This window comes from Rana temporaria, chromosome 12 (assembly GCF_905171775.1).
Source record: "Rana temporaria chromosome 12, aRanTem1.1, whole genome shotgun sequence".
Classification (NCBI taxonomy): domain Eukaryota; kingdom Metazoa; phylum Chordata; class Amphibia; order Anura; family Ranidae; genus Rana; species Rana temporaria.
Genome location: NC_053500.1, coordinates 115,273,513 through 115,300,223, shown reverse-complemented (window position 1 = coordinate 115,300,223; position 26,711 = coordinate 115,273,513). Strand labels below are relative to the sequence as shown.

The 26,711-nt window shown below is 46.1% G+C and overlaps 2 protein-coding genes across 2 annotated transcripts in view; both read left to right on the top strand.

The window, feature by feature from the left end:
- The window catches only part of LOC120918612 (protein-glutamine gamma-glutamyltransferase E-like), a 53,987-nt gene extending 49,663 nt beyond the window's left edge, over window positions 1–4,324 (top strand). The window contains exons 12-13 of the mRNA XM_040330286.1: window positions 3,778–3,911; window positions 4,000–4,324. Of these exons, the coding sequence (XP_040186220.1) occupies window positions 3,778–3,911; window positions 4,000–4,180 (315 nt within the window). The 3' untranslated portion in view covers window positions 4,181–4,324. The remainder of the gene's footprint in view (window positions 1–3,777; window positions 3,912–3,999) is intronic.
- Window positions 4,325–26,334: 22,010 nt separating this feature from the next.
- The window catches only part of LOC120918613 (protein-glutamine gamma-glutamyltransferase 6-like), a 63,966-nt gene continuing 63,589 nt past the window's right edge, over window positions 26,335–26,711 (top strand). Inside the window, exon 1 of the mRNA XM_040330287.1 lies at window positions 26,335–26,393. Within this exon, the coding sequence (XP_040186221.1) occupies window positions 26,387–26,393 (7 nt within the window). The 5' untranslated portion in view covers window positions 26,335–26,386. The remainder of the gene's footprint in view (window positions 26,394–26,711) is intronic.

Genomic DNA, 26,711 nt, shown 5'->3' with positions numbered 1-26,711 from the left:
AACTGATCCGCGGATAAATCCCAGCGGATAGATCCGGTCGTGTGTACGGGGCCTTAGGGTCTCTATAAACAGAGGCCCAGATTCAAGTAGATTTGCGCTTTATTTGCGGGGGAGCAGGGCAACGATTTTGCCCTGCGCCCCCGCAAATAATTTGCGCTACCCTCGATTCACGGAGCAGTAGCTCCGTGAATTGCGAGGGCGCGCCGTCAAATTTGCCCGGCGTAAGCGCGCGCAAGTTAAATGATCCCGCCGGGGGCGGGAATCATTTAAATTAGGTGCGCTCCCGCGCCGAGCGTACAGCGCATGCTCCGTCGGGAAACTTTCCCGACGTGCATTGCGGCAAATGACGTCGCAAGGACGTCATTTGCTTCAAAGTGAACGTGAATGGCGTCCAGCGCCATTCACGAATCACTTACGCAAACGCCGTGAAATTCAAATTTCACGGCGTGGGAAGGCCGGCTATACTTGCGCTAAAGTTGCCGTACGGAAACTCCGTACCTGGCTTGCGCGGTGCCCGCGCAAGCTTGTGAATCAGTGGTAGTATGCAATTTGCATACTACACGCTGATCACAATGCGAGCGCCCCCTAGCGGCCCACGCAAGAATGCAGCCTAAAATCTGCGAGGCATAAGAGCCTTATGCCGCGCAGATTTTAGGCTGCAGTCGGTGTAACGAGGTTCCTGAATCAGGAGCACTCGTTACACCGGAGCAAGTAAGCAATTGCGCCATGTAACCTATGGTTACACGGGCGCAATTGCTTCTTGAATCTGGCCCAGAGAATCTAGCTTTGACAAAACTGTAAAGAACACAGCTACTTGGGATTATCCTCATAGACAGTATCCATCACAGTAAAGTCCAGGGTAATGCTCGTAACAAAGGGGTACAGCTGGAGGCATCCAAGGTTCAAAGATGAAGTGCCACCCCACTGTAACTGCAGTGTTCTGGTAGTAGTTGAAAAGATGCATCTTATCAGGCTCTGGCCTACTGACCACAGATACTGGTGGTACTCACAGCGGAGGGCCTTACCAGATCACTTGCCCAGCTACCTCTGGCTCAATAGGCAATGCGATATCCTGGCCTAGGCCAACAAGACCCAGGCCTAGGGCAGCACTTTGCATGGGGGCAGCACAGAAAGAGTCCCCGCCAGCTTGCGCTACACTATTAGTGTAGCTCCAGTCTTTTGGGGCGAACTGGGCTTAGAGGCAAATTAGTCTAGCGCCCCCATAAAGCAGCCACACTTCTGCCCGGCATTCCGCAACTGGGGGGGGGGGGGCCTGCTTCTAATTTTGACTGTCCTATCATCCTGGACCACAAACCTTCCTCACTGAGAAAATAAGAAATAGTAGCTGGATCAGAGATGTTTCTTTCCCCAATCACAGCAAACACTTTAAAGCGGAGGTCTACCCACCCCTGCAAAAATTAAAAGCCAGCGCCTGCTGACTTCTAGTATTTGGACACTTACCTGTCTTAGAGTCCAGCAATGTTCGCCCCGCAGCTGATGTTTCCATCAGCTGTCGGGTGCTGCCGCTGCCCGGTAGTGAAGCATTAGGGCTTCACGCCGGGTCTCTACTGCATATGCGCAAGGCACTGCTGTGCTCTCCTACTGGCTTGGCGGCGGGTGAAGGAGGAGGGAGGAGGAGGGAGCTGAGCTGCTGACGTAATTCGCTGCGACCCGGTCTCCATGAAGTTGGCATGGGGTACCTGTCAAAGAATATAGGTACAGGTATCCGCTACCCCTTCTCCCCCAAAAGGTGTCAAATGTGGCATCGGAGGGGGGGGGGGGGGGGGGGGGACAAAGTTCCACTTTAAGTGCAGGTTGAAGGTTCTGAGGATGCAAGGTTTTGGGTTGAACCTAATGGATCTGAGTTTTATTTTTTCAACCTGATATACTATACAGGCACAATTCAGAGAATACTTTGCATCTTCTCAGTGGATGCAAAGCATTCTCTGATTGGATGAGGTGGATAGGCGGGGTGGTGTCTTGCTTTAAACCTCCACAGCGAACAGTTTGCATTCATTCAGAAAGCATTGAATGGCACCCATGCTAAGCATCTCAGCTGGGGCCCAGAAGCAAATAGAGATCACTGGGGCAATGGTGTCTACTTCAGTGATTTGCAGCTTCCAGTGTCATTGGCCAGGCTTGGTATGTACATAGATACATTGGGCCAAGCAGGACCAATGTAACTACCGGTTTATAAAAATATACCATGTCTGGAATCTTTTTTCAAATACAAAATTGTAATTTAAAATATCTGAACTTTGCTGTGTGTGACCAGCATAAGGGTGAAACCAAACTGAATCAAAAGATAAATACATCTACACTTTAATACAGGGGTCCTCAAACTACGGCCCTCAAGTTGTTCAGGAACTACAATTCCCATCATGCCTAGTCATGTCTGAGAATGTCAGAGTTTTACAATGCCTCATGGAACTTGTAGTTCTGCAACAGCTAGAGGGCCGTAGTTTTTTTTTTTTTTTTGCTGTCCCAATGTAGAGTATAAGATATTCTATCATCTGTGCCCAGTCTTGCCACAAAGAGTTAATCTGGCTCTGAGCAAGCCTCTTTTCTTTTTTCAGTGAGATAAATGGACAAACAGGAGAAAACTTTTGTCCGTTCTTCCCCCTTGCTGTGAATAAAAGGTTATTTACATCTCTCATGCATTAGCCTGAGACAGGCATTGGGGTGGATTCAGGTAGGGGCGTGCAAAACTGCGGCGGCGTAACGTATGACATTTACGTTACGCCGCTGCAAGTTTTACGGGCAAGTGCTTGATTCAGAAAGCACTTGCCTGTAAAGTTGCGGCGGCGTAGCGTAAAAGGGGCCGGCGTAAGCGCGTGTAATTCAAATGATCCCGTAGGGGGCGTGGATCATTTAAATTAGGCGCGTTCCCGCGCCGAACGTACTGCGCATGCGCCGTCCCTAAAATTTCCCGACGTGCATTGCGGTAAATGACGTTGCAAGGAAGTCATTGGTTTCGACGTGAAGGTAAATGGCGTCCAGCGCCATTCACGGACGACTTACGCAAACAACGTAAAATTTTCAAATCGCGACGCGGGAACGAAGGCCATACTTAACATTGGCTGCGCCTCCTAATAGCAGGAGCAACGTTCCGACGAAAACGACTTACGCAAAAAAAAAAATACCGCCGACCGCACGTACGTACGTAAGTATGTAATTTGCATACTCTACGCTGACAACTACGGGAGCACCACCTAGCGGCCAGCGTCAGAATGCACCCTAAGATACGATGGCGTAAGAGACTTATGCCAGTCGTATCTTAGGCTAAAGTCGGCGTATCTAGCTTTCTGAATACAGAAAGTAGATACGCCGGTGCAACTTAGCAATTACGCGGCGTATCTATGGATACGCCGGCGTAATTGCTCTCTGAATCTACCCCATTATTTTTTAATTCCCACCCCCACTCCTTTTCTGAAGTCATGTGGTTACTTTTATCTGGATTTTGACTGGATGTTAGTGATCATAGCAGAATTTAGTGTAAGCAATACACAGGAGAAAATGCATGTTGACAAGGGGAGTGTAGAGGTGGGCGGGGAGTCTACTGACATCACGACTCCACCCACCGAGCTCCAGACAACAGACCCACCCACAGAATCTGCAGTTTTTCAGTTCTTATAACAGACAGAGGGGAGACATTTGACAGGTAAGGATACATGCAGGAGGCATCTATATCCTTATAGATCAGCACTATGGCAGTAGTTTAGAAAGGATGAGAGTGGGTTTACATCCACTTTAAGAGTTTTTTTTTCTTTCCCACAGATGTTTGCAAATGCAATAGTAAATCACCCTGTGGAAGTGGAAGTTACTTATACAAATCCTTTATCTACCAAACTGAGTGATGGAGGTTTGTCTATTGGAGGCAGCGGCTTAGTGAAGAAAAAAATGAAGAGAAAGTAAGTGTGATCTCTGATATTCAGCATGAGTATTAACAGAAAAAAATAAGTAGTATACGCCGTATTAACAACTGATTCTTATTTTTAGAGTTCCAGAGCTGGGGCCCAGAGAGACACGCACTGTGGTGATCGAAATTACTCCTTCAAGAACTGGCACAAAGAAGCTTGTGGTGGATTTTACTTCCAAACACTTTTCAGCCATTAAGGGTTTCCATACCATAAATGTAACAGATGTAGATGTAGAAGCCGATGACGAATTTGACGAATGAAATAGTAACTGGCACCCCAATGTAAGCTCTGCTTACATTGACCTTCTGACATTGACCTTTGCTATTCTTTTTTGTGATTTAATTTAATGCCTTGTACACACGGTCAGACTTTTGACCATGCAAGTCCACCGTGAGTCCATCGGAAAGATAGAGAACAGGTTCTCTATCTATGGTCCGTTGGACTTCCGAGAAAAAAAGTCTGATAGAGGCTGCACACGGCCGGACTTTCCGAGAAAAAAAGCCCTTCTGACTTTTCTTCTCGGAAAGTCCGGCCGTTTGTACGAGGCATTACAGTACCTGTGCATATAGAATTCTGTAAGCTTGTTATTGTTCCCTCTTTCATATGACAGCTCTACAGCAATACCAAGAAAGCAGCTGTGAAGACTCTGTATAAAAAGTAAAAATCAACTTCAACAACTGTGTTCAGAAAGTCTCCCTCGATACAATGACTTTATTCCTACAACTGCGAAAGAAGGTGCCATTGTATATGGGTAATCTTACTTGCACATTGGCATTGCAGATCAGCCTTCTGAAGTAAGGTGACCAGATTTTTATAATGAAATTCGGGGACATATTTTTTTTTTTTTATTAGTAATGGCAATCAGTGACTCTCTGCCCATCGCCGCTGCTGCCCACCTCACAGCCTGTCAAGTCTTATGCCACGTACACACGATCGATCCATCCGATGAGAACGGACCGATGGACCCTCTTTCCTAATCTTAAATAAGGACATGTTTATTACAGTGCATTTTAGCTGCGTTCCAGTGTGTTTTTTATGCGTTTTACAGCGTTCCAGTACAGTCCAGTGCAGGAAAAATGCAGCATGTTCTACTTTTATTTCTGGAACGCACTGGAACTGCAATCACTGGTGTGAACTATGCCTTTGAAAAGCATATAACCTACTTTCCATGCGTTTTTGATGCAGAAACAAAATGCGCTGGACTGCATGTGGTGTGAACTGGCCCTAAATGGAACATCTGAGGCTAAACTAAAATTGCTGAATTTTGTTAAAAGGAAACTGTAAAGGTTTTTGTCCCCCTTCATTTTGTCCTGTTTTTAACCTGATGTTTTATATTTGTTTCTTCTACTATATGCAATCTGTGTTTTACAAATAAACATTTACTAATTGGCAAAGGATTCTCTAAGCACTTAAAAGCTAAACTCTAGGAAAAAAACTTTCATATAAATGTATTCCCTCGATATCCACAGAGGGGATAAATACACTTTTGGCCAGATTCAAGTAGGGCGCCACATCTTTAAGGCGGCGTAGCGTATTGTATTTACGCTACGCCGCCTTAAATCAGAGAGGCAAGTACTGTATTCACAAAGCACTTGCCTCTTAACTTACGGCGGCGTAGCGTAAATGTGGCCGGCGTAAGCGCGCCTAATTCAAATGAGGATGGGGGGGGGTGTTTTATGTAAATTACTCGTGACCCGACGTGATTGACGTTTTTTACGAACAGCGCATGCGCCGTCTGTGTACATATCCCAGTGTGCATTGTTCCAAAGTACGCCGCCAGGACGTATTGGTTTCGACGTGAACGTAAATTACGTCCAGCCCTATTCACGGACGACTTACGCAAACAACGTAAAATTTTCAAATTTTGATGCGGGAACGACGGCCATACTTAACATTGACTAGGCCAGCTATTTGATGGAATAACTTTACGCCGGAAAACGCCTTACGTAAATGGGGTATCTTTACTGCGACGGGCGCTCGTACGTTCGTGAATCGGCGTATCTAGGGATTTACATATTCTACGCCGAACTCAACGTAAGCGCCACCTATCGGCCAGCCTAAATATTGCACCCTAAGATACGACGGCGCAGGCTGTCGTATCTTAGCTAGGTTTAAGTGTATCTCAGTTTGAGAATACACTTAAACTTACGACGGCGCAGATTCAGAGTTACGTCGGCGTATCTACTGATACGCCGGCGTAAATCTTTCTGAATCCAGCTATTTGTGTGTGCCAAATGTATTTGCAATCCCAGATATCACCAATGCTGTATCCTGGCCTGGGCCAACAAGGCCCAGGCCTAGGACAGCACTTTGCAGGGGGGCAGCAGGGACAGAGTCCTGTTAGTGTAATGCAAGCTGCTTCAAATTTTGACTGTCCTATCATCCTGGACCACAAACCTTCCTCACTGTGCTATATGTTTTCTGCTGCACCATTGGCATGGTTATATCTTCTTAGTCCTCTCCATAAAATTATCAGAAATTTGTGCTTGAAGTAGAACTATAGGCAACACTTTTTTTTTTTCATTTTTGGTAGAGTAAGGGAGGGTTATAGCCCCTGTCAGTTTATTTTTTACCATCCCAGTCCCATTGCAGAGATTTCCCTTCACTTCCTGCCCCATAGCCAAACAGGAAGTGAGAGGAAATCTATGCAAATTTATGGAATCCAATGTCCCCCCCCCCCCCAGGCCCTAAGAAATAGTGTCCCCACTCGAAAAATTCAGGGTGGGTCTTAAACAGAAAGGGGTGTGGCCTTAACAGGAAGGGGTGGGTCATATTTAAATTAGGGGTGCACAAGTTTAGTCAAGCCTAGGGCAGCACAAAACCTAAATACACTACTGGATATCAACTTGTAAAAATAGACATCCTCCATGTGCAGCACATGACCCATGCAGAGAGCAAAGCTGTTGGAGGAACCCAGAAGCTCCACCCACTACAGGTTGCCTGCAGAAAACTACAGGAGGAGGCAGATACAAGACCAGTATCCCTGCACAAAGAACAGCAGTGAGAGGCCTGTAGTGCTACCCCCATGAGGGCCACTCAATGAATCGATACCCCACTGGTTGCCCCGACCTTGCAAGTTCTCCAACACCTGACACTCTGGGTTCTGACATTCTTGTGGTAACAAAAGTGCTTAGAAGCACACACATTCAAATCGAGCAGTTGAATATTGTTTACTGAAAGATTAATGGAAATGACATTCAATTAAAAATAAAAAATAAAAAAAATTGTTGCCTACAGGGGATTCACTTTCACAAATAACCCTGAAATTAGAAACAGTCAAACAGTGATAACTGATTGCAATAGAATATAAACACTTACACAGGATCAGCGAACTAGATTGAGCTCTATGGAAACATGCATAGGAATGACCAGATTTATGTCAGACCACTCCCTTCTGTCCCTTGACTCCACAGTGCCAGGAACTGTATAAACCCTATATTTAGTTTAATATAATAATACACTATATTACTAGAAGTATTGGGAAGCCTGCCTTTACACACACATAAACTCTAATGGCATCCCAGTCTTAGTCCGTAGGGTCCGATATTGAGTTGGCCCACCCTGTGCAGCTATAACGGCTTCAACTCTTCTGGGAAGGCTGTCCACAAGGTTTAGGAGTGTGTCTATGGAAACGTTTGACTATTCTTCCAGGAGAGCATTTGTGAGGTCAGGCACTGATGTGGATGAGAAGGCCAGTCTCTAATTCATCCCAAAGGTGTTCTATCGGGACTCTGTGCAGGCCAGTCAAGTTCCTCCACCCCAAACTCGCCCATTTATGTCTTTATGGACGTTGCTTTGTGCGCTGGTGCGCAGTCATGTTGGAACAGGAAGGGCCAAATCCAAACTGTTCCCACAAAGTTGGGAGATTGAAATTGACCAAAATGTCTTAAGCCTCGTACACACGATCAAACTCCCATCGGACTTTTCTGTGGATTTTTGTGCGAAGGGGTGTCAGCCGTGAACTTGTTCTGCATACACACGGCAGAACATTTTCAGCCAACATACACCAAACCACGTGGTTTTTCAGCTCTTTACCGCCACCCTTTGGGCAACTTGTGCTATTGTTGTCTGATGTTTATCATTGGTTCGGAGCATGCATGTTTGTACTTTGGATTTTAGTCTGATGGATTTGTGTACACATGATCGGATGATCCGACGGAACACATGTTTTGCCGGACAATTTGAGAGCATGCACAGCCAACATTTGTTGTCGTAAATTCCGACAACAATTGTTCGATTGAGCATACAGACAGTCGGATTGTCCTATAAAAAACACCTGTCGGACCATTGTTGTCGGAAAATCCAATCGTGTGTATGGGCCTTTAGTATGCTGATGCCTTAAGAGTTCCCTTCACTGTAACTAAGGGGCCAAGCCCAACCCCTGAAGAACAACCCCACACCATAATCCCCCCTCCACCAAATGATTTGGACCAGTGCACAAAGCAAGGTTGATAAAGACATAGATGAGCGAGTTTGGGGTGGAGGAACTTGACTGGCTTGCACCTCAACCTGATAGAACACATTTGGGATAAATTAGAGCAGCGACTGTGAGCCAGGCCTTCTTGTCCAACATCAGTGCCTGACCTCACAAATGCACTTCTGGAAAAATGGTCAAACATTCCCATAGACACACTCCTAAACCTTGTGGACAGTCTTATCAGAAGAGGTGAAGCTGTTATAGCTGCAAAGGGTGGGCAACTCATTATTGAACCCTACGGGCTAAGACTGGGATGAAGTGGCGGCTGGTGCTCAAAATTTTTGGGGGGGCACAAACAAACGAAAAAAAAAAACAATTGCAGCCTCACTGTACCCATCAAACGCAGCTACTGTGCCCATCAATTGCCACCACTGTGCCCATCAATTGCAGCCACTGTGCCCATCAATTGTCGCCACTGTGCCCATCAATTGTCGCCACTTTGCCATCAAATGTAGCCACTGTGCCCATCAATTGTTGCCACTGTGCCCATCAATTGTCGCCACTGTGCCATCAATTGTTGCCACTGTGCCATTAATTGTCGCCAGTTTTCCCACTCAAAAAATGCCAGTTTGCTCTGTAAAATGCTGCCAGATTGCCCCCTCAAATACCACCAGATTGCCCCTCACCCGGCACTTACCTTTCTCGGGTCAGCCACTAATCATTTACCAATAGTAATAAACCGAACAGAAATTGCAATATTTGGTTGCAAGGTAAAGTTATGTTGGGCATTTTTGGTTGTGCCATTAGCATTACTATATCATTAGTAAAACAAGCCATACCGATGTATAATATCCAAGGTATGTTAATGCATTCTTAATGCCAACTTGCCTGTAGCATGTGACCTAAAGAATGTAACTGCTTAGGTAACCCCCAAGTATGTTGCAAGCTGTCTATAGATAAGCAGATGTTAAAAACGTAATGATAATGTGGTATAGCTACTACAAATAGAGGAACATCACTGTTGCTCTATCAAATTTTAACGGTACACCATGAGGTAATTCAACGCATCATTATATACTGTAATATATTTTATTCACAAAACCTAAAAACATGCATAAGAATCATCATTGTTTGAAATACAATTATTAAAACCATACATAAAACAAATGTACAACAATGTTCATATGTACTGCCTAGGGCACTCCAAGGATATCAATAATCAAAAGTTTATGCAGTATTCTAGTTAACTCTTAACAGGGTGTCTTTCCCGTACACCAATGCGTTTCATGGTCACGCTTCCTCAGGATAAAACAAGTGTTGTATAGTTGCAAGGTAAACCAGATTTCCAGCATCAGAAAAACAGTGCTGGCCTATGCTCACACATATGCGTGTGCGCATTGCACACATGTTCATATTTCTGAGCAAAGAGGCCATGTTAAACGCACTAGTCCAGTTCGCCATGCTTGTGTTCGTGCACAAGTGCATACCAATAGAGTGTCCAGGGGCCTATTTAAACTGGTCTGTCATTATAAACCATAGCTGAATGGTCTTCATCTTGTTCCTGTGTTCCTCAGTGTACCTGCTTATCTGTGTATGACTTGGCTTGCACTTGGACTCCGCTTCTGCTCCTGTCTTGGCTCTGTTCACCTGATTACTCTGACCCCAGCCTGTTTCCTGGACTTGTCTTTGCCTGCTGATTTGGTACCGTTTTGCCTGGCTGTTACTGACCTTGTCCTGCCTCCTGGACTTGCTTTGCTGGTTGATTTGGTCCCTCGCTGCATTCTGTTCTGGGAACTGCGACTAACACCTCTTACTGGGGACTAGTGTTGAGCGGAATACGCCATATTCGATTTCGCGATATATCACGAATATATAGACGAATATTTGTGAAATATTCGCTAAAATCGAATATTCGTGATATTTTATCAAAAAAAAATTTTTGCAAAATTTTGCTAATGTGAATGCGAAATTGATTGCGAAATTTTGAAACATTCAATTTCACCTGCCCTTTGGAAAAAGTGTGGTTTTACGTAATGGACCCTGCAACTAACAACAAGGTATTAATAAAATAAATACATTATTATATAGATTTGAGGGTTTACTTTGACCAATTTGTATGTTGAGTTAAAAAAAAGCCAAGTAAAACGTTTACGTTGACATCTCTTAAATGTCTTTATGTTAAACAGTTATTATTCTCATTAAAGAGGCCCAGAGGCGATTCAGTTCGCATGTGCCGCGCTATATAAGTTTTTCATTCATTCATTCATTCAAATGCAAATGATGACACGGGACAAAAGATGGAAAATTCTTTGAAGATGTGATACACTGGAAAAACGCTCTGATGCAAAAGAAGGGCGGAGAAAGTATTCGCGAATATTCGTAATACGAATATTCGAGATTGCGAATATTCTGCAACATAAAAGGATCGCCTCAGCTTAGCTACTCGGCCCAGGGTCTCTAATCATACCAGCAATGCTTTTAGACGTCGATGGAGATCACTAGGATGTGATCTGTTTTAAAAATAAATTTGAAAAAATACGAATATTCGGAATAGCGAATTTTGGCCGCGAAATTCGAGTTATTCGCGAATATTCGAATATGCCATATTCGTAACGAATATTCGCAATGCTAATATTCGTGAGCAACACTACTGGGGACCTAACCAGCCAGCTACTCCAGCGCTTGTGCCACTCATTGCCCTTACACTTTCTGTCTCCACCTTCAGGAGTGTTGGGAAGGAGTTGCAAAAGAGGCATCAACAACATTCCAGCCTTTACCAGGTATGTGATAATAGGACACTAAATATAATACAAATAAATACAAAAAAAATAAAATAGTATCAATAAAACGACAATATTTAATGCAGAAAATCACAAATTTTTAAATATTTAGACATTCTTTCACATCCTTAGGTAGTTTAGCACTGGAATAACCGTCTCCCCGTGGCCATAAGGGCATACAGATGCAACAGCAGAAGCCACCCATGGAGAAGAGCAGCCAACAGCACCCTAGTATTTACATAATATGTGATATCAAAATAAATATAGGGTTAAATGTCACAAATCTACATTAGGTGTCCCCCCTTACAGTATATCTATATGCTACTTACAATAAAAGGAGGACGTACCACCTCTATGCTGACAACACGCAAATCTATCTCTCTACTCCTCATGTCACTCCTTCAATCTCCTCTCGCATTACTAACATCCTAACTGACATATCAGCATTGATGTCACACCACTTCCTCAATCTCAATCTTTCTAAAACTGAGCTCATAATTTTTTTTAGAGACATGAGAAACCAAACTGTAATTGTGGGCGCAGGCGCCGTATAGCACGGACTCGCAGGTTGGCTATTTATGGAAAACTGGTGACGCGCTTTATGCGCCATGGGAAGCTTTTCACCAGACGTCAATCATCTAAGCTCTCAATAGGAACGCCCAGTCCTACGGAATCAGAACCCGGAAGACGGGGGGAAAATAGCAATTATAGTACGGCAAAAAAAAAAAAAAAAAAAATACCAGAATACTGTACATGTCGTTAGTATGCTGGATGTAATGTTATAAAATTGTTTTAGGGTGAACCTCCACTTTAAAGCTGAAATATGAGTTTTGGATTAAAGGAGTTGTAAAGGAAATTTTTTGCTTGCCTAAAATTAATGTCTGCAAGGTAGATAGACAGAATAGTGTAATGATTCTGTTAAAAAACAAGTAAATACCTATTAAATTCCTTCATCTATATCACCTCCGGCATTCTAGTTTCTGTTTCTCTCATTCACTTCCTGGTTTGCATCATTCGTTACATTTCCCTGTATGCATTGCGGCACGCCCAGTAATTCACACCTCCTTGAGGTCTCTAACACGTAGAGAGCGTCCTGCCGCACAGATGTAGTTCCCAGGAGGGGGTGAGCACGTTACTGACCACCGCAGTAAAGCCCCCCTTCACGGTGATCAGTAAAATCAGACAAGCAGGAAGTGAACAGAACAGAGAAGAAATAGAGCAACTTCTGAGCAAAAACGAACAATGAGGAAGTGAAAAGAGGAATGTCTGCAGGTAAAGGATGCTTATTATGAAAAAAAAAATTCCTTTACCACCCCTTTAATTGACCATTTAAAATAAATGATTTCTGTTCATTGACTTGTGAATAGTACAATGCAGGCTATTACAAAATCCATTAGGGCAATAAGAGGCCTACTATATGATACTGATTTCACATGGAGGAAGTTTCACAGATATTTCTGAAATACAGTAATCTCAAACAGTCATACGTGTCGGTGAACAATGAAGAAGGAAAACAACGTCGATATGAAAAACTGAAATACAGGTTTATCAGATAAGGATAGACATTCACATGAAAAACAGTTTTATACCCTTGCCAATCGCAATGTGACAGCAAACCATTGTCTTCTGTCTTTCATCACAGCTGACAAAAAAATGTAATTCACAAAAACATAACGGCTGATATATTAAAAGCAAATAGACTTTGCACTTTGCAGCAAAACTGCTGTTTTTTTTATTTTCCTTGCATGTGACTGGGTATCTTTGCAAGTAAAGCTTAACCCCATTGATACCGACCTCACACAAATATGCACTAGATTGGGCTTTTTTTCCATAGGGCCACATATGTACGTATATCCCTGCTAATAGTGCGCCGCGTGGTGCACTCCCAGCACAGGGACCAGAGTCTCACAGAGAGCCCGGGCCCCATACTAAAGATCGGGACCTGGAACACCCAATTGTGGATCACCTGATCACTGTACTAACCATTTATTGCCTAACACAGTGATCAGTTACTGTGAAGCCCATCCCAGTGTTTTCTCTCTCTGTGAATGGATGAGAGAGATACCTTGTATTTCTCCCTTTTCTTGCAGAGAGAAAAACAAAAGTGTGTGTAAAAATAAATAAATAACAATAACAACAATAAAAAAGGAAAATACAAAATACAAAAAAAACCTAGATCAATGTGTGATCTAGGTCAGGGTCAGTGTTTGGGTCAAGGCCAGGATTAAAGGTCAGGGTCAGTATTTTTTTGGACAGGATTTTTTTTAAATTAGTATCAGTGCCAGTGTCAGTCTGTTTTAGGTAGAATAAAAAAAAAAATGCACACTATTGTTTCCGATTCTGGGTTGTAATATATGGTACAAAAAACAACTAACGTACACATATGTGGCATTGCTGCAATTGTCAGGAGCAGGAGAATTTATTTTAGTTTCTTCTTTGGTGAAAGATTATTGTAGTAGCAAGAAATATTCAGCTAATTTTTTTTTTTTTTTTTTTTACTATTTTGGGCTAGTTTTTCTTTGATAATAAATAAAAAAAACAAAAACAGGAGCTATCCATTACCATTTACCACTAAATGAAAGCCTAATTTGGCCTGAAATAAACAAGGTATAGTCCATCTGCATACACAAATTAGTTGTAATAATATGTACTAACACATGTCAAAGTTGCAAAATTGTGTGCCCGGAGCATGCTGGGACTGTGACGTCATAAGAGGCCTATATAAATCGGTGCGAGCCGCCGCACACGGCATTGCAGCGGGAAGAAGCGACGTGTCAACATCGGAGAAGAAGAAGAAGGCAGAAGGCGACAGAAGCCCGGGCACCCCCCGCCGAAGACCTCAAATGAGAAGACCGGGAGGGGGCCGCTGTAAAAGAGCTAAAGAAGAAAGTGCCCCCCCCCCCTGGCGGAAGAGAACCAGACGGCGGTGAAGACCTGCACATCCCCCCCCCCCCAGAAGACATCGAAGAAGCAGCCCCCCCTCGTAAAAGAGCTAAAGAAGAGAGGGGGGCCCCCGGAGCTGACTAATAAATTACTTTAATAACCCTGTGTCGTGTTTTTTTTACATATTTCTTTCCGCCAGGTGAATGGGTAGGGGTACGATGTACCCCATACTCATTCACCTAGGGTGGGGGGCCGGCATCTGGGGGCCCCCTTATTAAAGTGGGTTCCCGGATTCCGATAAGCTCCCCTCCCGCAGACCCCGACAACCAACGGCCAGGGTTGTCGGGAAGAGGCCCTGTCCTCATCAACATGGGGACAGGTGCTTTGGGGTGGGGGGGCCACAGGGCGCCCCCCTGCCCCAAAGCCCTGACCCCCCCCATGTTGAGGGCATGCGGCCTGGCACAGTTAAGGAGGGGGGCCACTCGCCCGTCCCCACCCCTTTCCTGACCGGCCGGGCTGCTGCTCGGATACGGGTCTGGTATGGATTTTGGAGGACCCCCCACACCGTTTTTTTGGCGCAGGGGGTGTCTCCTTAAAATCCATAGCAGACCCAAGGGCCTGGTATGCTCTTGTAGGGGGGACCCATGCCGGTTTTTAGTCAAAATTTGGCGTGGAGCTCAAGATTCATACTAGACACAGTGCTTGGTATTGGCAGGGACAGGGCCGGTGCAAGGATTTCTGCCTACACAAGCGAAGCTCCATTTTGGCGCCCCCCCCCCCAACGGCCACCCACCTCCCTTGCAAAAATGTTTCTTTCAATAATTTATATTAATATATAAAAAAACACACTAATTTGTGCTTTTGTTAAGTGCGTTTTTATTAACCATTTAAAGCGGTGGTTCACCCTGCTGAACAACATTTCAGCATACAATTCGGCATTGTAGCGCGAGCTACAGTATGCCGGTCTTACATTTTTTATCCCCGTACTCACTGTTTAATCCTACCTAGACGATTCCGTCTGCCGCGGGGAATGGGCGTTCCTAGCAAGAGGGAGGGTGATTGACGGCCGACTCTGGCACGTCACGCTCCCCAAAGACAGCCGGAGTAGGACTCGGCTCTTCACGGCGCCTGTGCACAGGCTATGCGCAGGCGCCGTTAAGAGCCAAGCCTATTACAGCTATTTCCGGAGAAGCGTGGCGCGCCAGAGCCGGCCGTCAATCACTTTCCGTCTGGATTGGAACGCCCATTCCCCGCGGCAGACGGAATCGTCTAGGTAGGATTAAACAGTGAGTACGGGGATAAAAAATGTAAGACCGGCATACTGTAGCTCGCGCTACGATGCCGAATTTTATGCTAGAATAAAAAAAAATAACACAGTGATAACTCTCTGAGTACAGATAATGAAGTAGATGTGACCTGCAGTCCTATGCAACACCACAGATAACACCGTAATAACTCTCCGAGTACAGATAATGTAGTAGATGTGACCTGCAGACAGTCCTATGTAACACCACAGATAACACAGGTAGCATCTACTACATTATCTGTACTCTGAGGGTTATCACTGTTATCTGTGGTGTTACATAGGACTGCAGGCCACATCTACTACATTATATTTATTTGCGTGTGAGAGTTCTGGTGGCCGGTGGTGGAGTGTGGAAGTCGACTTATCCATCCCCCCCCCCCCCGCTTCTATTATCCACCCCCCCTGCTTCCATTATCCATCCCCCTGCTTCCATTATTTATCCCCCCTGCTTCCATTATCCATCCCCCTGCTTCCATTATTTATCCCCCTGCTTCCATTATTTATCCCCCCTGCTTCCATTATCCATCCCCCTGCTTCCATTATCCACCCCCCTGCTTCTATTATCCATCCCCCCTGCTTCCATTATCCATCCCCCTGCTTCCATTATCCATCCCCCTGCTTCCATTATTTATCCCCCCTGCTTCCATTATCCATCCCCCTGCTTCCATTATCCACCCCCCTGCTTCTATTATCCATCCCCCCTGCTTCCATTATCCATCCCCCTGCTTCCATTATCCATCCCCCTGCTTCCATTATTTATCCCCCCTGCTTCCATTATCCATCCCCCTGCTTCCATTATCCACCCCCCTGCTTCCATTATTTATCCCCCCTGCTTCCATTATCCACCCCCCTGCTTCCATTATCCACCCCCCTGCTTCCATTATCCACCCCCCTGCTTCCATTATCCACCCCCCTGCTTCCATTATCTATCCCCCTGCTTCCATTATCCATCCCCCCTGCTTTCATTATCCATCCCCCCTGCTTTCATTATCCATCCCCCCTGCTTTCATTATCCATCCCCCCTGCTTCCATTATCCATCCCCCCTGCATCCATTATCCACCCCCCCTGCTTCCATTATCTATCCCCCTGCTTCCATTATCCATCCCCCCTGCTTTCATTATCCATCCCCCCTGCTTTCATTATCCATCCCCCCTGCTTTCATTATCCATCCCCCCTGCTTCCATTATCCATCCCCCCTGCATCCATTATCCACCCCCCCTGCTTCCATTATCTATCCCCCTGCTTCCATTATCCATCCCCCCTGCTTCCATTATCCATCCCCCTGCTTCCATTATCCACCCCCCTGCTTCTATTATCCATCCCCCCTGCTTCCATTATCCATCCCCCTGCTTCCATTATCCATCCCCCTGCTTCCATTATTTATCCCCCCTGCTTCCATTATCCATCCCCCTGCTTCCATTATCCACCCCCCTGCTTCCATTATTTATCCCCCCTGCTTCCATTATCCACCCCCCTGCTTCCATTATCCACCCCCCTGCTTCCATTATCCACCCCCCTGCTTCCATTATCTATCCCCCTGCTTCCATTATCCATCCCCCCTGCTTTCATTATCCATCCCCCCTGCTTTCATTATCCATCCCCCCTGCTTTCATTATCCATCCCCCCTGCTTCCATTATCCATCCCCCTGCATCCATTATCCACCCCCCCTGCTTCCATTATCCACCCCCGTTTCCATTACCCCCCTGCTTCCATTATCCATTCCCCCCCGCTCCTTCTTCCATTATCCCCCACTGCTTCCATTAACCCCCCCCCCCACTCCTTCTTCCATTAACCCCCCCCCCCACTCCTTCTTCCATTATGCCCTCCTGCTTTCATTATCAACCCAGTCTCCATTAACCCCCCTTGCTCCTTCTTCCATCATCCATCCCCCCTGGGCCCTGCTCTGCTACCGCCATTCCTCCCCCCCCCACTCCTTCCAGTTCCATTATGCCCTCCTGCTTTATTAATTATCCACCCGACCCCGTCTCCATTAACCCCCCTTGATCCTTCTTCCATCATCCATCCCCCCTGGGCCCTGCTCTGCTTCCGCCATTCCCCCCCCCCACTCCTTCTTCCAGTTCCATTATGCCCTCCTGCTTTATTAATTATCCACCCGACTCAGTCTCCATTAACCCCCCTTGCTCCTTCTTCCATCATCCATCCCCCCTGGGCCCTACTCTGCTTCCGCCATTCCCCCCCCCCACTCCTTCTTCCAGTTCCATTATGCCCTCCTGCTTTATTAATTATCCACCCGACTCAGTCTCCATTAACCCCCCTTGCTCCTTCTTCCATCATCCATCCCCCCTGGGCCCTGCTCTGCTACCGCCATTCCTCCCCCCCCCCTACTCCTTCCAGTTCCATTATGCCCTCCTGCTTTATTAATTATCCACCCGACCCCGTCTCCATTAACCCCCCTTGATCCTTCTTCCATCATCCATCCCCCCTGGGCCCTGCTCTGCTTCCGCCATTCCCCCCCCCACTCCTTCTTCCAGTTCCATTATGCCCTCCTGCTTTATTAATTATCCACCCGACTCAGTCTCCATTAACCCCCCTTGCTCCTTCTTCCATCATCCATCCCCCCTGGGCCCTGCTCTGCTTCCGCCATTCCCCCCCCCCCCCACTCCTTCTTCCAGTTCCATTATGCCCTCCTGCTTTATTAATTATCCACCCGACCCCGTCTCCATTAACCCCCCTTGATCCTTCTTCCATCATCCATCCCCCCTGGGCCCTGCTCTGCTTCCGCCATTCCCCCCCCCCCACTCCTTCTTCCAGTTCCATTATGCCCTCCTGCTTTATTAATTATCCACCCGACCCCGTCTCCATTAACCCCCCTTGATCCTTCATCCATCCCCCCTGGGCCCTGCTCTGCTTCCGCCATTCCCCCCCCCACTCCTTCTTCCAGTTCCATTATGCCCTCCTGCTTTATTAATTATCCACCCGACTCAGTCTCCATTAACCCCCCTTGCTCCTTCTTCCATCATCCATCCCCCCTGGGCCCTGCTCTGCTTCCGCCATTTCTCCCCCCCCCCACTGTGGGGGGAGGAATGGCGGAAGCAGAGCAGGGCCCAGGGGGGATGGATGATGGATCATGGAAGAAGGAGCAAGGGGGGTTAATGGAGACTGGGTCGGGTGGATAATTAATGAAGCAGGAGGGCATAATGGAACTGGAAGAAGGAGTGGAGCCTGGAGGCCCCACTCCTTCTTCCAGTTCCATTAAGCCCTCCTGCTTTATTAATTATCCACCCGACCCAGTCTCCATTAACCCCCCTTGCTCCTTCTTCCTTCATATATCCATTCTTCTTCCCCACGCCACAACCCCACCCTCACCTGCTGTGCGATTTTCTGCAATCTTGAATCTTCCGGCGGCGCGGGACTGGGCACTGTGTCACCCAGCAGCGGAGGTCCGCCCCTTCAGTGACGTCAGACGTCCTCCTGCGCGGAGGAGGACGTCGTCACTGAAGTGCCGTGCAGTTACAGGCCCGGACCCGGCGTCATCCATCACCAGGCAGTAACTGGATTGGCTGCGCCCGGCCGGGCCACATTCATTCAGCAGCTGACAGGCGCTGCGGCGCATTAGCACACCGGAGCGGGACACCGGGCGCCGGCAACTCCGGACAAAGTATAAAAAAAAAAAAAATGTTTTAAAAAAAAAGTTAATTTTTTCGCCCCATCCCAGGCTGCGGACCTGCCCGCCCCAAGCGGCCGCTTGGTCCGCCTGGTGGTTGCGCCGGCCCTGGGCAGGGATCCAAGTTGGATCCCCGTTCAATATCGTGCTGCTGCTAAACGCAACCGCAGCTAGAAGCACTGTACAAATGCAGCTGATCGCTGTGCCTGGAGTCTTGAATTCCAGCAAAACATAAACATGCTTTTAGCTGCGGTAAAACTGCCGTTCGTCTGAAAGGGGCCTTAATGGAAAATAAGTGGAATATTCTGCAATGGCCAAGTCAATCTCCTGATCTCAACCCAATTGAGCATGCATTTCACTTGCTGAAGGCAAAACTAAAGGCAGAAATACTCACACACAAAGAACAACTGAAGACAGTGGCAGTTAGAGCCTGGCAAAGCATTAGAAAAGAGGAAAGCCAGTCTTTGGTCATGTCCATGGGTTCTAGACTTCAGGCAGCCATTGCCAGTAAAGGATTCTGAACAAAATATTAAAAATTAACATTTTATTTATGATTATATTCATTTGTCCAATTACATTTGAGCCCATGAAAATGTCAGGACTGTGTATAAAAATGGTTACAGTTGGTTGCAGTTCCCCAAATTTGTACTTGATATTAATGTTCAACCCCTTGAATTAAAGCTGCACTTCAAATCCATTTGGATTGTTTAATTTTAATTTTAATTTTATTCTGGTGGCATACAGAGCCAAACGTATGAACGTATGGACCTAACTGTATGTCTGTTAGTAGATTAGTGATACGCAAGGAGACTGATGGAGCGAGCTGAGGGGTAGAGAGATAAATTTGGGTGTCATCAATGTAGAGATGATGTCGAAAGCCATGGGAGGCTATCAGCTGACCCAGGGAGGAGGTGTAGCTTGAGAATAGGAGAGGTCCAAGAGCATAACCATGGGGGTCCCTGGTGGAGAAAGGAAGAGGAGAGGAGGATGTAGAATTGTATGTGACACTGAAGGTGCAGTGGGATAGGTAGGACAAGAGCCAGCAAAGAGCACAGTTACAGAGACCAAAGGAGTAATATTTTTTGAGGAGGAGAGGTCAACCATACCAAAGGCAGCCAAAAGGTACAGAAGTCGGTGTACTGAATCGTGTCCATTGATTTTTTGCTGTTAGTAAGTCGTCTGTGAGTTTTAGGAGTTTTGTGGAGTGCTAAGGGTGAAATCCAGACTGAAGGGGATCAAAAATAGTTTTTTTTTTTAATGAGGTAGTCACTCAGTTGATTGTAGACCAGGCGTTCAAGGAGTTTGGAGGAAAAGGGGAGCAAGGAGATGGGACGTAGGTTGTTAAGATTGGTAGGGTCCAAGGAAGGCTATTTAAGTATGGGGGTGACTAGTGCAATAGTACATTATATTGCTTTCAATGGAGTGAATTAGATATTAATGCATTTCCTGCAAACATATAATAGATGGAGTGTGTCTTGTTTGGTGAATACAACTAGACATTTGGTGTTGTCGCTAAGACCACTGATATTCCATGAGATGATGGTATGACCATTAACCATGGTTGTGTGATACAGTTTAAAGGTGGATCTGCATCTCCAGTTTTGGTATGGTTATTGTAACCAAGGGGTGCCCAACCTTTTGAGGAGCGAGGGCCACTTTATTGACTTGATAACCGGTCACGGGCCGCAATGAGCATCAGTGGCGTATGGTTTGTCAGCGCCCGGGGCAAGGCAAGTAATTTGCGCCCCCCTAACCTGTGGACTTTTAGCATCCCCCAAGTCCCTTCACTTCCTACAATAGTACAAACCAGCCTGATTCCCACACTGACCACTACACTAACCTACCTGCTTCCTATACTTGCCACCACTACACTGACCTACCTGTCCACTACACTTTCCTGATTCCTACACTGTCCACTACACTACAATGACCACTACACTACACTGTCCATCTCACAACACTGCACTGTCCACCTCACAACACTGCACTGTCCACCTCACAACATTGCACTGTCTACCTCACTGCACTGTCCACCTCACAACACTGCACTGTCCACCTCACTGCACTGCACTGTCCACCTCACTGCACTGTCCACCTCACAACACTGCACTATCCACCTCACTGCACTGTCCACCTCACTGCACTGCACTTCTACACTTATACCGACACCAAAAGTTTTTTTTTATTTATTTAACTTTGACTGCTCCCTCTCTCCCCAGACCGTATCCACCCACTCACCTGCAACTTGTATCTTCTATCAGTCTGGAGGTGAGGGGGGGCCTGGAGGAGGTGAAGGCAGCAGTGTTCACAGGGGTGGAGGAAGGACTCCAGGAGTCAGCACGATCGCGGATAGGCCAGCCTGGCCATAATCGCAGATAGGCTAGCCTGGCCGTGATCACGGATAGGCCAGCCCCACCGTGATCACTGATAGGCCAGCCCCAAAATGTACTTTTTAGCCTCTCAGATACAACAGCTGGCGGGATGGGAACGTGAAGAAAGAGAGGATCCAAATAGAAATATGGTAATTGGTACTGCTCCCTCATTAAAGGCAGCCTCCCATCTTGAGATGGGCTTGCCCAGTATGCCACAGGCAGCACCCACAGGAACCCTCCTCAGAAAGGTATGGGGGGAGCTACGGAAAACTTTGGGGACAGAGGGGGTTCTACCATTCACTCCAATATGGAACAATCCTAGATATGCAGAGCTACAGGATCTAGTAGGCTTTACTTCCTGGAAAAAGAGGGGAATCTGGTTCTTTTCACAGCTGTACGAGGGTGAGGTACTGAAAACTTACGAGCAGCTGTGTAGAGAATACCAATTATCCCCACGGGGCTTCTATCAGTATCTCCAGCTCCTGCATGCTATACAGAAACAACAACAAACACGATCATTGGTGGTGACTCCACCGTCACCTTTGATGACGGCGGTTTTGCAAGCAGAAGCTCGGAGAGGACTGATAACAAAAATATACGAGGGACTGTTAGCAACAATTCAGAGTCATGCCTCCCTTAGAAGCCGCAGGAAGTGGGTGGAAGACATTGGGGAGATAGACGGAGACCAGTGGGAGAGGGCGCTTGAATCTGTCCCTGTGGTATCTGTCTCTGCGTCGCACAAATTGTCGCAACTCTTTATCCTACATAGGGCTTACAGAACAGCGCCACAATTACATAGATAGGGAAGAAGGGACACCCCTATGTGCCCAAAGTGTAAAGTTCAGCAGGGGGATTTTATACACTTGATTTGGAGATGCCCAAAGCTTCACAGGTACTGGGAGGAAGTATCACAGTGTATCACTAGAGTGGCACAGGTACCAGTCCCATTGGATCCCCTAGTATACTTGTTAGGGGCCATTAATCCTAGAGAGTATACAAAAGGAAAGTACTTTATGGTAACTGGACTGTTGTATTTGGCAAGAAAACTCATTGCACGTTATTGGATGGCCCCGGGGGTCCCCACAGAGAAGCAATGGATTGCATATGTCAACTCCCTGTTGGGCAGAGAACACCTGGCCTACAAAAGAAGGAAAGCAGAGGGTAAATTTGAGGAGATTTGGTATTCCTGCTTGAGAGATGCGAGTGTCGCACCACCAAAACTGGTGATGGATAGATTCTCTATGTAGAGTGCAGAGGACAGGGGTCAGGGGGGGGGGGGGTGGTATATAAAAATATAGAGACGTACATTGGAATATTATAGGAATGTAAACATTTTGCAAAATGTATGTCAAATGAAATGCAACGTATGCCGATTAGGCATATTTATGTATGAAATAAGAAAAGAAAAAATAAAGATAAAGTGGACTGATAGGCCAGCCCCACCACGATCACGAATAGGCCAGCCCCACGCACATGACCCCATTCACTAATGCTCGGAGATGGCGGGTCGGGAGTCCGCGATCTGGGCATGCCGACCCGCCATCTCAGAGCAAGACATGGTAGGCCAGCGGTTGGGCACCCATGTTATAACCCTTAGTAACTGAAAAAAAGGTAGTCTGTCCCATCTGTTATGTTTGAGAAAAAGGGCAGCAGGGTCCTCCTGCTTCAACTAATTGTCAAATCATTGTCCTCACAGGACAATTAAGTAGGGGGTTGATAACAGCTTATCTGTCTGTCATTCTCTTAATTGTCAGGGCTCATGGATAATGTTGATCAATTAGTACATAAATAATCCACCTTATAAGGATACAGTATATATGACCATTGGCAGCTGGTTCTAAGCTTTTTCGAGGGGAGGGGCAAACAACCACCCCAAGGTCCGCACTCACCCCTCCAGGGTTCTGAAGAGGCAGGGCACGTCCTTTGCAGTGAATTTCCTGTACAGGCTGCCCTGGTGCTTGTCCATGGTGACTTCATTGAGATACTTCTGGCTGAAGTATTTCTTCCATCCCTTGTGCATGGCTTCGAGTGTTCCCGAGCCACACACCACACTACAACACACGGGCTTCTATGAGGGGGCAGCCAACTCAGGTCACAACCCTTCCCCATCTTCTCCTCCTGGCTAACCTGGTCTTCTTTAGATCCGCCTTCTGTCCTGATTGGCAGGGAGGAGAAGATAGGAAACCAATAGTGAATACTGATTCGCTAGTGTCACAAGTGGGTGGGTTTAGGGCGCAATGCTCTGCGCCCCAAGCCCAGAGTGTGCTTGAAAAAAAACTCATAGAAAACTATGGGCCAGATTTAGAGAGAACTTACGCCAACGTATCTGTTGATACGCCGCGTAAGTTCTTGGATGCGCCGTCGTATCTATGCGCGGTATTCTTGAAACCAGATACGCCTGAATTCTGGCTCCATCCGACCGAGGTAAGTCTCCTACGCCGTCGTATCTTGGGCGCATATTTTCGCTGGCAGAAAGGGGCGCTTCCATTGATTTACGCGTTAAATATGTAAATGAGCAAGATACGCTGATTCACGAACGTACTTACCCCTGTCGCAGTAATCTACGCCCTTTACGTAAGGCGTATGTCCGGCGTAAGTTTACCCCTCATAAAGCAGGGGTAAGTCATGTTAAGGTATGGACGTCGGAAACGTCAGAACAGCCGTCGTATTTTACGTCGTTTACGTAAGTGGTACGTGAATGGGGCTGGGCGTAGGTTACGTTCACGTCGTAGGCATTGAGCCGGCGTATCTTAGGGAGTATATGCGACGTGATTCTCAGCATGCGCACGCATGCGCCGTTCGATCGGCCATTAATTTACATGGGGTCACGGTTAATTTCAATACATCACGTCCACAACCTGCCTACTTTGAATTAGGCGGGCTTACGCCTGCCCATTTATGCTACGCCGGCGCAAATATGGGAGCGAGTGCTTTGTGAATACTCAGCTTGCCTCTCAATGTTACGTCGGCGTAGCGCATATGAGATGCGCTACGCCGGCACAAAGATACGGCGATGTACCTGAATCTGGCCCTTTGAGGCTGGCGCCCCGCATGCAAACTAGAGAGGCAGCACCCTTGTGTCTATTATGGACTGGCCACCACTGTATACGACTATTATTTATAGTGTGTTCTGTCAGAAAATCATTGCCATGCTGTACTCAAACTGATGGTACAGTACCTTCAATGAGCATTCATTGTGGTCAAGCCACTGCACTACCACTGTAGGGCTGTCAGAAAATGTGTTTCACCATCACCAATCACTCGCAATTTGACCAGGTATAACTTAGCGTACGGAACGTTTAGCGATCTAGCACATTTTGTTACATTTTGCTCTTTGCTTTTGTAGTTCTGCTGAAATACCAGTAAAACCTTGGATTGAGAGTAGCTTGGTTTGAGAGCGTTTTGCAAGACAAGCTACATTTTTTATAAAATTTGACTTGATAAACAAGCAATGTCTTGATATACAAGTAGTGTCACATGACAACTTACAACTGAGTATAAAAGAGAAGAGAGGCACCTTCAAGTGTAGCAATATGGCCCCCTTTAATGAAGGTACAACATTTAGCAACTCACGTGGCTGATGATTAACCACTTAAGGACCGCCTAACTCCGATATATGTCGTCAGTACCTGTACATGATTGTTAAATGCCCAGTCGTGGGTCGCGGGCACGCGCTCGTGACCCGGTCCAAAGCTCCGTGACCGCGGCCGCGGGACCCGATCTCCGCCGGAGTCCCGCGATCGGTCCCTGGAGCTGAAGAACGGGGAGAGGTGTGTGTAAACACACCTTCCCCGTTCTTCACAGTGGCGCTGTCATTGATCATCTGTTCCTTGATATAGGGAAAGGCGATCAATAATGTCACACGTCCAGTCCCGCCCCCCTACAATTAGAAACACATATGAGGTCACACTTAACCCCTTCAGCGCCGCCTAGTGGTTAACTCCCAAACTGCAATTGTCATTTTCACTGTAAACAATGCATTTTTATAGCATTTTTTGCTGTGAAAATGACAATGGTCCCAAAAACGTGTCAAATTTGTCCAATGCGTCCACCATTATGTCGCAGTCACGAAAAAAATCGCTGATCGCCGCCATTAGTAGTAAAAAAAAATATTAATAAAAATGCAATAAAACGATCCCCTATTTTGTAAACGCTATAAATTTTGCGCAAACTAATCGATAAACGCTTATTGCGATTTGTTTTACCAAAAATATGTAGAAGAATACGTATCGGCCTAAACTGAGGGAAAAAAATGTTTTTGGGAAAAATGTATTATAGCAAAAAGTAAAAAATGTTGATTTTTTTTCAAAATTGTCGCTCTATTTTTGTTTATAGCGCAAAAAATAAAAGCCGCAGAGGTGATCAAATACCACCAAAAGAAAGCTCTATTTGTGGGAAAAAAAGGACGCCAATTTTGTTTGGGAGCCACGTCGCACGACCGCGCAATTGCCAGTAAAAAAAGCGCCAAAGTGCCGAATCGCAAACGGTGGCCTGGTCTTTGGCCAGCCAAATGGTCAGGGGCAGAAGTGGTTATACTTGTCCCAAAAATGTGTTGCCGTGCACTAAAATTCATGTTAATGTATATTCTACTGAAAATTAACATTTAATAACTGTGCAGCAGAAAAAAAACTGCAACTACCACCTTTTTTTCTACAAGGCCTCTGCTTTCAGAAAATATATCATATGTTGGGGGTTTTAAGTCATTTTCTGCCCAAACATGCAGGTTTTAATAAAGTGTGTGAAAAATGAAAAAAATATATATATGCTCCAGTAGCAAACTGGTTAAACTAAATGATGGGGCAACTAAATTTTATGGTAGATAAGGCTGCCTGTTTATCTGAATTTAAGAAGTGTGTGCTTCAGATAAGAAAAATCATGACTTTATCTCCTTGAATGTATTTGCTAATTACCTGTCACCATATCACACTGGTCAGAAGGAGACCACAACGAACTTGAAAACCAAAGGCACACCTACCAACTTTCACAATTTTTATGTGACCTGGAGTGTATAAATATTGTACCAGTAAATATAATTCACCATTGCTTTTTGTATAGCAAGAGCGAAGTACAGACCACACATCATGGCCAGTAAGTATTTTTTTATGATAAGGGTTACTCCATTCTACTTAGGGACCTGCTATATTATTGTAACTTCCACGCAGTAATCTGTTTGAATTTGATGAACCTACATACACTATATTACCAAAAGTATTGGGACGCCAGCCTGTACACACACATGAACTTTAATGACATCCCAGTCTTATAGGTGGATTCAGAAAGACCGCCTTAACTTTGCGGCGGCGTAGTGTATCGTGTTTACACTACGCCGCCCTAAGTTAGCGAGGCAAGTACATGATTCACAAAGCACTTGCCTACTAAGTTACGACGGCGTAGCGTAAATCGGGC